Below are 14,603 nucleotides of genomic sequence, written 5' to 3'. Positions count from 1 at the left end.
AATGAGGCATTGATAAAGCATTAAGTTGACGAAGATTTACTTTAAGGTTATTTTGATAATGATGATGATGGTTTCACATTTTGGCCCCGGGGCCAGAAGTCTTTTATGCGAACCTGAAGTCGAATACCTGGAACCCAGTATTTCTCGAAAAGGATGAAAGGCAAATACGACCTCGGCCCTATTTCCACTGAGACCTGGACTTCTTTTTCGGGTTGCATAAAGTAATGATGATGATGTTGATAATGATCTCTTGTACTTGAGACACAAGGGCTAAAATTTAGCGGGAGGGCGGAGATCGATTCGGTGGACCTCAGTGCTGTACTGTTACTTATTTTGGGCACTCCTTTAGAAAATAACGCTTAATTTGGCGATCTTTCGTCTCTAGTAGACCTTTCCGTCGATTTCCGTAAAAAACTTCTTTTATTTTTACATATGGGCTTGCGGGAACTTTTGAAGTAGTGAGAGCGAAAGAGACTAAGAGAAAGCGATTTTATGACGAGGGAAGTTCTTTTGAAGTTACCGTGCATGGGAAGCATTGATGTACATGTGTGTGTGTGTGTGTTTGATGGGGTGTGGGAGACAGACAGTATGTTGTGTAAGTGAAGTGCTTCTGTTAGTGTGTGTGAAGAGACAGAGAGAGTAATGTGTGAAAGAGAGAGATAACTGTCTTTCGCTCTCATTACTTCAAAAGTTCCCGCAAGCCCATATGTACAAAAAAATGTTTTTTACGGAAATCGGCGGAAAGGTCTACTAGAGACGAAAGATCGCCCTTAATTTTTAAAGAAACGTACAAATAGAAAATATATACAAAAGAAATGAAGTATGGAAAAAATTAGGAAGATTCATCTGTTTTTAAATAGTTCATACTAAAAAGTAAAACAATCGGGAGAGGGGCTCTTGGGAACATAAATATGTGGGGTGGCCCAAGGGGAGGAACCCTACAATGTCGTCTGCGAATTGTAAGACTGATTCACAAGCTGTTTCTTGAAATTCAATAAATGTGGAGTCAGTAATTTGGACATTTTTCAGCTTTTGGGACCACATAGCCCCTGAGTTATATGTTGTTTAATTTATTTTCTCTGTAAACTGTAAACAAAAATAAAGATTACAAACCTTGCATACGTCTTAAACATATTTACTGTATTGTGTTATAATTATTTGTGCCGTATATCAACACATCATAGAATGGACGAAGGTAAAGCGAGTGTACACCACCTAAACCTAATGCTAACCCTACAACTAACCCTAACCTTAACCTAAAACTAATCTAACCCTAAAACTAAACCTAAGCCTAATGCCCACGAGTATGCACAGTAAAAAAATCTCATGAAAAACAGTAAAGAATTTGTAAACAAATATTGTCGGTCAGGTAAAAGAAATTGGGCGATCCTTTGGTATAGGTACCGTACGTACCGGAAGTGGCTTTGTTTACATTTCTGAAGATAGCAGAAACCCTTTTCTTCCATCTTTAACCCTAACACAAACCCTAACCCTAATCCCCATATATAGAAAAAATCACTTTTTTGAAATGTATCTGGTACTTCCGGTACCTATACCGAAGTTATGCCGAAAATTGTGGAGGCGCAATGGCCCAGCAGTCAAGGCAGCAGACTTGCGGTCGGAGGATTGCGGTTTCGATTCCCAGAACGGGCGTTGTGTGTGTTTATTGAGCGAAAACATCTAAAGCTCCACAAGGCTCCGGCAGGGGGTGGTGGCGACCCCTGTTATACCCTTTCACTCCAACTTTCTCTCGCTCTCTCTTCCTGTTTCTTGAGTAACGCTGCGATGGACTGGCATCCTGTCTAGCTGGGTGGAACACATATGCCACAGGAATCAGGAAACCGGGCCCATGAACCTGGTTAGGCTTAAATAGGGTGCATAAATAATAAAATAAAAGTAAATTACTACCCCTTGTATCGTCTGACGTGTTTGTTTATTTTCGAGAGTGCCCGCTTTCCGTCTCTTTTACTCTTTTACTTGTTTCAGTCATATGACTGCGGCCATGCTGGAGCACCACCTTTAATCGAGCAACTCGACCCCAAGACTTATTCTTTTGTAAGCCCAGTACTTATTCTATCGATCTCTTTTGCCGAACCGCTAACTAATGGGGACATAAACACACCAGCATCGGTTGTCAAGCAATGCTAGGGGGACAAACAAAGACACACGCACACATATACATGCATACGACGGGCTTCTTTCAGTTTCCATCTACCAAATCCACTAACAGGATAGTAGAAGACACTTGCCCAAGGTGCCATACAGTGGGACTGAACCCGGAGCCATGTGGTTGGTAACTAAGCTACTTACCACACAGCCACTCCTGCGCCTATGTTTAATTTTTTGGCATTCCTTCAATATGACTTGACGAAATCAAAACATCAATTCGACTGAAAAGCACGTGGATCACTGTCATGAAATGGGAAGAGGAGAAGAAAGCTAAAGGGTTGCACACGCCTGCGTGCATGCTAGTTCCTCTGTGTGTGTGCGGTTCTTGTCTGTGTGTGCTTGTCTGCTTCTTTCTGTGTGTGACAAGAATAAACACGCATGCACACACACAGGAACAAGCACGCACGCACATACAACCCATGGTCTTTCGTCTCTTCCTCCCATTTTATGACACTTGACCGCATGCTTTTCACAGAAACAGTAAAACTGTTTGACGTTTTTCATTTCATCAAGGCATATCAAAGGAATCCCTTTTTCCCATTTTTACATCAGTTTTTCATTTGCATTTCCTTTTCTTGGAGAGATGCATTTCTAAAGAAGAACCTTATTCTGTTTACCTGGAAAGGATGCAAGACAAAGTCGACCTGAAAAGAGTTTGTGCTTTGAAAGTAAAGATGTACAGGGCCTTACCCATGGACTCAAAATACACGAACTACAGACAGGGCCTTTTGTGTGGCCTGGTTAGCAACTTGGTCCACAAGGAAGGGACTTCTGGTCAGGCAGGAAAGGAGTCTGGAGACTAAAATGTCTGTTCGAACCCTCTTTCACCGTTTCTGACTGATGGAAGCGAAATAAACAATACACGGACACACTCTTGTATAGCTTAACAGGCTTGGAATTGTTTAGAATTCTCACTGACTTGTCGAGATTCCTTCATAATTTCTAGTCCACCCTGTAAAATTATATGAACCCTTTGAATTTACAGTAATCTTATAGACTGTGAATCATATTTTGTCAATGTAATTGATTTTCTTTTGCTTGGCCTGGGAAAACAAATTTAGGGTATAACACATTTATGTCATTATGCCAGTCTTTCAATGCCCCAAGGAACTCTGACCCCTAGAAACATTTAATGGATGACAATGTTAAATTTTGCAACGTTGAATTAGTGTATCATTTAACTATTCTCTTTATCTTGATGTTTCTTTTCCTATTTCAGAATATCACCTTATGTTGACCCACAAGAAACTTCTTCATTCAGATGTGCCTTTCATATTTTGACGTCGTTTCATCAACCTAAGCAAGATGACGTAATTTATCAGCAGCATTCATCAATACATCAAAATTTATATGAATACAATCTAAGAATACAATATTTTTCTTGTCTTCACTGTTTGTAATGTAGATGAAGTGATTGCCTTACAGGTTAATTAAGGTTGGATACCTTTACAAACGAGTTGACAATTTCCACCTGCTGCTTTAGATATTAATTAAGATCACAGAAGAAAGAAACACAGCTTCAAATTCTTTTCTGGAAAAAGTTGCAGAACTGAAGTCAAAGATGTTTATAGAGATGAAGGAAACATTATTATTGTGATATGTATAATAAATTATTCTGTCATAATGAATAATTCAATTAAACCAAAAGACCCAGATACAAGAGTGAAGCAATGTTTCTGTGATATCTGTGGTAAATCATTCGCTTATAATAGTCAGTTGACTAGTCACAGACGTATCCATACTGGAGAAAAGCCATATCATTGTGATATCTGTGGTAAATCATTCTCTCAAAGAGGTACCTTGACTGAACAAAAACGCACACATACGGGAGAAAGGCCTTATCATTGTGATATCTGTGGTAAATCATTCTCTCAAAGGAATAGCTTGACTCATCACAAATATACACATACAGGAGAAAAGCCATATCATTGTGATATCTGTGGTAAATCATTCTCTCAAAGAGGTACCTTGACTGAACACAAACGCACACATACGGGAGAAAAGCCTTATCATTGTAATATCTGTGATAAATCATTTTCGCATAGGAGTATTTTGACTAGACACAAACGTACACATACAGGAAAAAAGCTATATAATTGTGATATCTGTGATAAATCATTCTCGCGTAGGAGTAGCTTGACTCGGCATGAATATACACATACAGGATAAAAGCCATACCATTGTGATATCTGTGATGAATCATTTTCTCAAAATTATCATTTAACGAATTTCAGATACATTCATACGAGGGAAAAACCATGTCACTGTGATATCTGTGATAAATCATTCTCTGCAAATTGTGATTTAACTAGTAACAAACGTATTCATGCTGGAGAAAAGCCGTTATCATTGTGACACCTGAGGTAAATCATTCTCTTGCGAATGTACATTTTCATACCACACAAAATCTACATCATGGTCAAATCTATTGTAAATCCTTCTCTCATAGACTTAACTGTAAATGAATACATTCCTACAGGAGAGAAGCCAGGTCAGAGTGACATCTGTGCTAAACCATTCTCTTGAAAAAAGCTACATCCATCCACCTGGGTATTCACAACAATTGTAACTGTACCAATGCCAGAATTTATTAAAACATTACAACAATGAAGTCTGTTTTGTCAGCTGTCATTCAGGGTTTTTCCCATCATCAATTTGAATACCATCAGTGTGAACCTCAAACCTGTCATAATCTGTGAAAATATTGACTCTGAGTTAACTTGATTGCTAAAAATGCCTGTGTTTGGATTTTGAGGAATTTGCTAGAAAAGAATAATGAATAAAAAATCAGAATAAAAGTTAGACCATTTTGTGTTTGTTTTGTTACTCAATATCTGGACACTGTCTCCTCTATACCTTAAATCTCTCAACTGGCACAATGGCACACCCGTTCAATACTAACTGCCCACCTCCCTGTTGTGGGATTTTTTTGTCACCTGGGGACTTGGTGACCCTTTTGATGCTGATGTTACATGTCCTTACACACTGTTAAAGGGCTGCTATTAACTGTGTTATTCAAATGCCTTGTTTCCATAGTCTTTTACTTGTTTCAGTCATTTGACTGAGGCCATGCTGGAGTACCACCTTCAAGGGTGTTAGTGGCAGAAATCAGTCCCAAGACCTAGTCTTTTGTAAGTCTAGTCTGTGTGTGTGAGACCCCCTTCGGTCAGACACTGACCATGGGCTTGCACTTTGAGAGTTCCCCTCTGCGGCACAAGTCTGGGCAAGGTTGTCTTTATGGAAGACCAGCAGTCGCCCATGCATACCAGCCTCTCCTCTCCACGTCACCAGTGTTATCCAAGGGAAAGGCAAGGGCCGATACTAAGTCTCCTACTGATTTATATATCTATATATATTATATATATGTGTTTACATGTGTATTTTTATATTATACGTTCAGTTGTTTCATACACAAACTAACGTGCATTTCTCTTTAGATTAATGATTTATCCTTATTTATCTCTCCACTGACTTCGGTACCACTCGAACTTCTATAAGTTCTGCATTTTTCACTTATTTATTTCAAACTTCTTTCAATTTTCAATTTAATGTAATCCACACTCTCTTGAAAACATTTCTGCCAAATGTTATCTAAAAAAAATGGGTAGAGAAAGAAACAGCGAAAAATATTGGTGTGGCGGGTTGGCTGACATTTCTGAGGCTTCCACCAGACCCCATCCCGTCTTCCGAACCACAAAGAAAGGGGTTTTGTGGAATAATATGAGGTCACCAGAATTCATTCAATAAAAAGAAAAAAATTCAAGTGATTCCGGGATGGGGTGTAGCTTCTCACCCAACCCTTTTTCTGAACGAAAATCAAAGGTTTGCAGCATATTAAGGGTCAGGATATTTGATACCCTGTAAAAAACCCGTGATTCTTTTTTTTTCTCATTGAAAATTTTGCGGGTGAAAGAATCAAAATTGACCCCAGTGAGTAGCGCCATCTATAGAAGTCATGTAATATAATTATGTAAGGGGAAACAACTCCAGCAGCACTTGATCTTCGCGCCAATTAAATTCTTAATTACGTTGATTAATTACTGATCGCTGACTCGTTGTTTATATCTGGATCGGGTAAGTTGATCAAGATTTCCTTTAAGGCTGTAATCATGATAATAATACTACTAATGATAATGGAAGATAATAGATTTCTGTGAACTTCTCTGGATGTTGGAGTAATTAGTTGGAAAGGGGAACCTGACAACAATTAGGAAAATAGATTTGTTGGTCTGAAGAACTTCCAAACTGAAATGTTGATCTGTGGTTTATGGGAACCTAGAATCCACTGTTACATGGGGTATAAAGGAAATTTTAAGGGTAAGGTTGACGTTGTTACCCGGAGAGGAAATCGAGAAAAAGAAATAGTGCAACGGGTAGAAAAGAAAAAGGGGTAGAAAAGGGATCTGAAGAGAAAAATGTGCAGAAAGCAATGAGGGTGAGAGGCCTTCAGAAAATTGACAAGATCCGAAGGTTTTCCCTCGTCACTTTGAGGAAAATAGGCTTTTTTTTGTAAACGAAATTTTATATAAATACGTTTCAAACGGTATAGGTCACGATTATAAAGTAATTTGTGGGGGAAATGTTTTGCGATGGGGTCAGGAGAGGACTTTGGAAAATCCGATGTTTTTCCCTCGTAAGTTTGAGGAAAATATAATCCCTTTGAAATAACAAATTCAATTTTTCCTCAGGAACTTCTATGCTAAACATCCTTTTGTGAAGGTTCATTCGTTGGTCCCCCTTTCGTTATAGCACATGCATGTGTGTGTATGCAGCTAGGGTTCCTTCTTACCTGCTTCATTTGTGTATGTAAATTTCTAAGAAGAAAACGAGATCGATGTCAAATAAGCCGTATTACTGATGATATTTCATTAATTTAGGGCTGACAACACGTGCTCTCGTGCTCACTGAAACTAACAAAAGAATCTTGACGAGTCTGAGACTGAAAAACGATTAAATGCCGCTTAACAAAACTATAGAAGAACGAGATGCTGTTGAGCATTTTGTCCGATAAGCAAAGGATTCTTCCTCTAAATAATACACGGTTGACCAGAATCCATGTCTCCCTTGTTCGTTAAATTTATTTAATATATTATTATTCATTAATACACTTATTAAGAAATAAAATAGTAAATTTAAATAATAAAAGAAGCATGCTAGGAAAGATGACTAATAATTGAGTCATGAATTCGGGTCCTTGCTGTAAAACTATATGAACCCTTCGAAGTTACAATAATCTCATAGAATTAAGAACATAGCAACGTTGAGAAAATATGATTCCTCGTTTTGGGTATATTAAACATTGATTTTTTTTAAAGGTATGAGGAAAGGAATTTAGGGTGTAACACATTTATGTCGTTATGCCATTCTTTCAATGAATTCTGACCCCTAAAAACATTTAATAGATGACAATGTTAAATTTTGCAACGTTGAATTAGTGTATCATTTAACTATTCTCTTTATCTTGATGTTTCTTTTCCTATTTCAGAATATCACCTTATGTTGACCCACAAGAAACTTCTTCATTCAGATGTGCCTTTCATATTTTGACGTCGTTTCATTAACTAAAGCAAGATGACATAATTTATCAGCAGCATTCATCAATACATCAAAATTTATATGAATACAATATTTTTTTCTTCTCTTTAGTGTTTGGAATGTAGACGAAGTGATTGCCTTACAGGTTAATTAATGTTGGATAACTTTACAAACGAATTGACAATTTCCACCTGCTGATTTAGATATTAATTAAGATCACAGAAGAATGAAACACAGCCTCAAATTCTTTTCTGGAAATAGTTGCAGAACTGAAATCAAAGATGTTTATAGAGATAAAGGAAACATTATTATTGTGATATGTATAATAAATTATTCTGTCATAATGAATAATTCAATTAAACCAAAAGACCCAGATACAAGAGAGAAACAATATTTCTGTGATATCTGTGGTAAATCATTCGCTTATAATAGTCAGTTGACTAGTCACAGACGTATCCATACTAGAGAAAAGCCATATCATTGTGAAATCTGTGGTAAATCATTCTCTCAAAGTTCGAAGGTGACTAGACACAAACGTACACATACAGGAGAAAAGCCTTATCATTGTGATATCAGTGATAAATCATTTTCTGACAGCAGTACCTTGACTAAACACAAATATACACATATGGGAGAAAAGCCATTTCAATGTGATATCTGTGGTAAATCATTCTCTCAAAGGTTTGACTTGGGTCAACACAAATATACACATACAGGAGAAAAGCCATATCATTGTGATATCTGTGGTAAATCATTCTCTCAAAGGTTTGACTTGGGTCAACACAAATATACACATACAGGAGAAAAGCCATATCATTGTGACATCTGTGATAAATCATTCTCTCAAGGTTTACTTGGGTCAACACAAATATACACATACAGGAGAAAAGCCATATCATTGTGATATCTGTGGTAAATCATTCCTTCAAGGTACTTAGCTGAACACAAGCATATACATACAGGAGAAAAGCCATATCATTGTGATATCTGTGATAAATCATTCTCTCAAGGAAGCTGAACACAAATATACACATACAGGAGAAAAGCCATATCATTGTGATATCTGTGGTAAATCATTCTCTCAAGGTTTGACTTAGCTGAACACGAGCATATACATACAGGAGAAAAGCCATATCATTGTGATATCTGTGGTAAATCATTCTCTCAAAGGTTTGACTTGGGTCAACACAAATATACACATACAGGAGAAAAGCCATATCATTGTGATATCTGTGGTAAATCATTCTCTCAAAGGTTTGACTTGGGTCAACACAAATATACACATACAGGAGAAAAGCCATATCATTGTGATATCTGTGATAAATCATTCTCTTCAAGGAATACCTTAGCTGAACACAAGCATATACATACAGGAGAAAAGCCATATCATTGTGATATCTGTGGTAAATCATTCTCTCAAAGGTTTGACTTGGGTCAACACAAATATACACATACAGGAGAAAAGCCATATCATTGTGATATCTGTGGTAAATCATTCTCTCAAAGGTTTGACTTGGGTCAACACAAATATACACATACAGGAGAAAAGCCATATCATTGTGATATCTGTGATAAATCATTCTCTTCAAGGAATACCTTAGCTGAACACAAGCATATACATACAGGAGAAAAGCCATATCATTGTGATATCTGTGGTAAATCATTCTCTCAAAGGATTCACTTGGGTCAACACAAATATACACATACAGGAGAAAAGCCATATGATTGTGTTATCAGTGATAAATCATTCTCTCGAAGGAGCACCTTGGCTGAACACAAATATACACATACAGGAGAAAGGCCTTATCATTGTGATATCTGTGGTAAATCATTCTCTAAACGTAATGACTTGACTCGCCACAAACTTACACATACAGGTGTAAAGCCATATCAGTGTGATATTTGTTGTATATCATTCTCTCAAAGGTGTGAATTGACTCATCACAAATATACACATACAGGAGAAAAGCCTTATCATTGTGATATCTGTGGTAAATCATTCTCTCTAAGGGGTACCTTTACTAAGCACAAATATACACATACAGGAGAAAAACCATATCACTGTGATATATGTGATAAATCATATTCTCAAAATAAGGATTTAACTATACACAAATATACGCATACAGGAGAAAAGCCTTATCATTGTGATATCTGTGGTAAATCATTCTCGCGTAGGAGTAGCTTGACTCGACATGAATATACACATACAGGATAAAAGCCATACCATTGTGATATCTGTGATAAATCATTTTCTCAAAATTATCATATAACTAATTTCAGATACATTCATACGAGGGAAAAACCATATCGCTGTGATATCTGTGACAAATCATTCTCTGCAAATTGTGATTTAACTAGTAACAAACATATTAATGCTGGAGAGAAGCCGTTATCATTGTGACACCTGAGGTAAATCATTCTCGTGCGAATGTACATTTTCATACCACACAAAATCTACATCATGGTGAAATCTATTGTAAATCCTTCTCTCATAGACTTAACTGTAAATGAATACATTCCTACAGAAGAGAAGCCAGGTCAGAGTGACATCTGTGCTAAACCATTCTCTTGAAAAAAGCTACATCCATCCACCCGGGTATTCACAACAATTGTAACTGTACCAATGCCAGGATTTATTAAAACATTACAACAATGAAGTCTGTTTTGTCAGCTGTCATTCAGGGTTTTTCCCATCATCAATTTGAATACCGTCAGTGTGAACGTCAAACCTGTCATAATCTGTAAAAATATTGACTCTGAGTTAACTTGATTGCTAAAGATGCCTGCGTTTGGATTTTTAAGAATTTGCTACAAAAGAATAATGAATAAAATATCAGAATCATTCTCTCAAAGGTGTAACTTGACTCATCACAAATACACACATAGAGGAGAAAAGCCTTATCCTTGTGATATCTGTGGTAAATCATTCTCTCAAAATAGCATTTTAACTCATCACAAACGTGTTCATACAGGAGAGAAGCCTTATTGTGACATCTGTGGTAAATCCTTTTCTGAACATCGTTGTTTGACTAATCATAAACGTATCTGTGGTAAATCATTCTCTGGAAGGAGTACCTTGACTGAACACAAACGTACACATACAGGAGAAGAGCCGTTTCGTTGTGATATCTGTGGCAAATCATTTTCGTGTAGGAGTCCCTTGGCTCAACATAAACGTACTCATACAGAAGAAAAGCCACATGATCGTGATATCTGTGGTAGGTCCTTCTCTAAAAGGTGTAACTTGACTAAACACGAGTATACACATGCAAAAGTAAAGCCGTATCTTTGTAACATGTGGTAAATCATTCTCTTATGGGTGCAACTTGATTCAACACATACATACATATACTCTCACACTATCCGCTCAGTCGAAGTCGACTCTCGGTTACTCGATGAATCAGTGTTTTCCAGTCAGTTCTATCCTGGGCCGCTTCTTTCAGATTGGCTATGTCCTTTCCGGTATCACTCTTGATGGTGTCAAGCCAGTGGGTTCTTGGTCAGCCTCTACCTCTCTTGCTACTGACCATTCCGAGCATGATGTTCTTCTCCAGGGATCTTCTCCGCATAATATGACCGAAATATGCCAATCTATGCTTGGTGATCCCAGCTTCTATCGACATTTTCGGCCTGATCTGCTTAAGAACTTCTCCATTGGTGAGCCTCGCTGTCCATGGAATCCGCAAAAGTCTTCTCCAACACCAAAGCTCGAATGCATTATTTCTCTTCTGGTCAGCTTTCTTTAGTGTCCAGGTCTCGCATCCATATGTTGCTATTGGGAAGACAACTGCATTCACCAATCTGTATTTATATATACATGTATATATATACATATACAGCAGAAAAGAAATATCCTAATATCTGTGTTAAATCATTCTCTTATAGGACTTGACTCAACACAAACATACACATCATCATCATCATCATTTAACGTCTGCTTTCCATGCTAGCATGGGTTGCACGAATGACTGAGGGCTGGCGAACCAGGTGGCTGCACCAGGCTTCAATCTTGATCTGGCAGAGATTCTACAGCTGGATGCCCTTCCTAACGCCAACCACTCTGAGAGTGTAGTGGGTGCCTTTATGTGCAACTGGCATGGGGCCAGTCAGGCGGCACTGGCAACGACCTCGCTCGAATCTTTTACACATGCCACCGGCGCAGGTGCCAGTAAGGGGACGCTGGTAACGGTCACGCTTGAATGGTGTTTTTTACGTGTCACCGGCACATAGTAAATCCATGTCTTTGTAATATGTAGTAAATCATTCTCTTATTGGACTTGACTCAACACAAACATACACATACAAGAGAAAAGCCATATTCTGATATCATTTTCTAAAAGGTATCACTTGACTATGCACAAGCACTGTAAACACCCAGGTACTTTGTGCACCCGTGTAATTGACAGAGATGATATTTGTTAAAAGAAAGTGTCCTACTTATGTAAAATTCTCACCTCAAACCTTTGAGTATTGCCGAGACAGCCAGGGATAAATGTTTTCAATTTAGTTTTTATTCAGCAGAATTTCACTTACTCCTGATTGGATTTAATTAAATTTTTAATAAATAAAAATAATTTCTATTGAACAGGTATCACATTGAAATCTATTAAATTACAAAGTGTTTGTGTTGTTTATAATAAACTTTATTTTACACTAGCAGTATAACCCGGCCTTTATTTCAAGTCAAACTAAGTAATATTGACTCTCAACAAAACACTTTTTTACTGGGCGTAAAATAAAAACAAAACTCTTTCGCACCCAAAGTAATGTGTGTGAGAGAGAGAGGGGGAGAAAGATGAACGATTTAAAATAAATATATTGTAATTGTTGTGTGAGAAAGTATATATACTATGATTATAAAATATAGTGTCTTTCAAAACCATCCTGAATTTGAACACAATATCTCGTGTTTAAGAAAAACTAAAACATTTTACATTTTATATTTTATGAACGTCGTCACTCACTCTCTCTCACTTTGTCTTTCCCGTTTTCAAGAGAGTGTGGATTACATTAAATTGAAAATTGAGAGAAGTTAGAGTGATACCGAAGTCATTGGAGAGATAAATAAGGATTAACAATTAATCTAAAAGGAAAAACACGGTTAGTTTGTGTATGAAACAACTAAACGTATAATTATTAAAACAAAATTATCTTTTAATAACTGTTAGAGTCACTGAATATAATATATATAAGGTATAATAATCCCAGATTGCAGAATAAATTTGAAACGCTAAAGCAGTTTCCCTTTGCAATTTCTGGCGAGGAAATCACGTGTCTTCTTTGTGTCGAGTGAGTGAGAGAGAGAGACAGCGAATGGTTGGCAAATTTCACCCTAAACTTTCAATGTCATAACAATATATCATATATAGTATCATCATCATTTAACACCTGCTTTCCATGGGTTGGACGGTTTGACTGAGGACTGCCAACTCACGAAGATGAACCAGGCTGCAATCAGTTCTTGGAAGCTGGATGCCCTTCCTAACACCAAACACTTCAAGAATGTAGTGGTTGCTGAAAACCTTGTATATTTAGAAGTTCTACAGAATTAAACTGTGATTGCTTCCAAAATTTGTTTTCCTGATATTGTTTATACACATGTCATCTGATAGAATTGTTCTGAAAATGTATTTTTTATCGGAATAAATACGTTCATTTCCTTTAACAATTTTGTTACCATAATTAGAAGATTCAAGCGAGGTCGTTGCCAGTTCCGCCTGACTGGCCCCGTGCCAGTTGCATGTAAAAGCACCCACTACACTCTCGGAGTGGTTGGCGTTAGGAAGGGCATCCAGCTGTAGAAACTCTGCCAGATCAAGACTGAAGCCTGGTGCAGCCATTTGGTTCGCCAGACCTCAGTCATTCGTCCAACCCATGCTAGCATGGAAAGCAAACGTTAAATGATGATGATGATGATATATAATGATGATATATAATGTAAAAAGCACCCATGATATATAATGATGATATATAATGTAAAAAGCACCCACTACATTCTCAGAATGGTTGGCATTAGGAAGGGCATCCAGCTGTAGAAACTCTGCCATATCAAGACATTTGGTGCAGCCATTTGGTTCGCCAGCCCTCAGTCATTCGTCCAACCCATGCTAGCATGGAAAGCAGACGTTAAACGATGATGAATTCTGTTGAGAGGCTCTGTGTTTCTTTCAATTAATTTTAAATATAACAAACAGCTTCATAAAATAACTTGGTGGTTATCATTAACCTGGTGTTGGAACATAAGTTGTGACTAAAGTTTGATGAAAAATTTTAAATCAGAACTCATTAAAACAAGACATTTATTTGTACTACAGAGTTTGAGGGGGTGCCTGCCAGCTGGGTTGGTGTCAAAAGGCGGTGAGCTGGCAGAAACGTTAGCACGCCGGGTAAAATGCGTAGCCGTTACATTCTGAGTTCAAATTCCGCCGAGATCGACTTTGCCTTTCATCCTTTCGGGGTCGATTAAATAAGTACCAGTTACGCACTGGTGTCGATATAATCGACTTAATTCGTGTGTCTGTCCCCTCTGTGTTTAGTAAAGAAATAGGTATCAAAAGGGTTAACATTCCTTTAAATTCCGGGCAACGCCGGGTACTTAGGCTACTATATATGTGTGTTTGTATGCATGTATATATGTGGGTATGTGTATAAATGTGTGTATCTGTTTTTCCCTCAGCCATCGCTTAACAACTGGTATTGGTGTGTTTATGTCCCTGTCTTGGGGTCGATTTCTTATTTCTTTATCGCCCACAAAGAGGTAAACACAGAGAGGACAAACAGGGACATGGATTAAGTCGACTACACCAACCCCAGTGAGTAACTGGTACTTTATTTATCGACTCCAATAGGATGTAAGGCAAAGTCGACCTCGGTGGAATTTGAACTCAGAACGTAAC

At 37.6% G+C, this 14,603-nt stretch overlaps 2 protein-coding genes across 2 annotated transcripts in view; one reads left to right on the top strand and one right to left on the bottom strand.

Annotated features, from left to right (window-relative positions):
• LOC115225160 (zinc finger protein OZF-like) overlaps positions 1-14,603 on the bottom strand; it is a 328,337-nt gene that overhangs the window by 36,364 nt on the left and 277,370 nt on the right. The gene's annotated exons all lie outside the window — the stretch shown is intronic.
• On the top strand, positions 7,886-11,127 carry LOC118768208 (zinc finger protein 239-like). The gene is made up of 3 exons (XM_036514296.1): positions 7,886-8,162; positions 9,744-9,772; positions 10,619-11,127. Exons 1-3 carry the CDS (start codon positions 7,931-7,933, stop codon positions 11,009-11,011), a joined length of 654 nt encoding a protein of 217 aa, XP_036370189.1. The 5' UTR covers positions 7,886-7,930; the 3' UTR covers positions 11,012-11,127.

This window comes from Octopus sinensis, linkage group LG27 (genome assembly GCF_006345805.1).
Source record: "Octopus sinensis linkage group LG27, ASM634580v1, whole genome shotgun sequence".
NCBI classification, from domain to species: Eukaryota; Metazoa; Mollusca; class Cephalopoda; order Octopoda; family Octopodidae; genus Octopus; species Octopus sinensis.
Note: the sequence above shows the minus strand (reverse complement) of the source record. Positions and strands in the feature narration are given on the sequence as shown.

What these genes read in the sequence shown, in the direction of transcription:
- LOC118768208 (XM_036514296.1), top strand. Translation starts at nt 7,931, where the DNA reads ATGAAACACAGCCTCAAATTCTTTTCTGGAAATAGTTGCAGAACTGAA. An exon ending in GACTAGTCACAGACGTATCC is followed by an intron (nt 8,163 to 9,743) that starts ATACTAGAGAAA and finishes ACAAATATACAC; the next exon opens with ATACAGGAGAAAAACCATAT. An exon ending in AAAAACCATATCACTGTGAT is followed by an intron (nt 9,773 to 10,618) that starts ATATGTGATAAA and finishes TATCCTTGTGAT; the next exon opens with ATCTGTGGTAAATCATTCTC.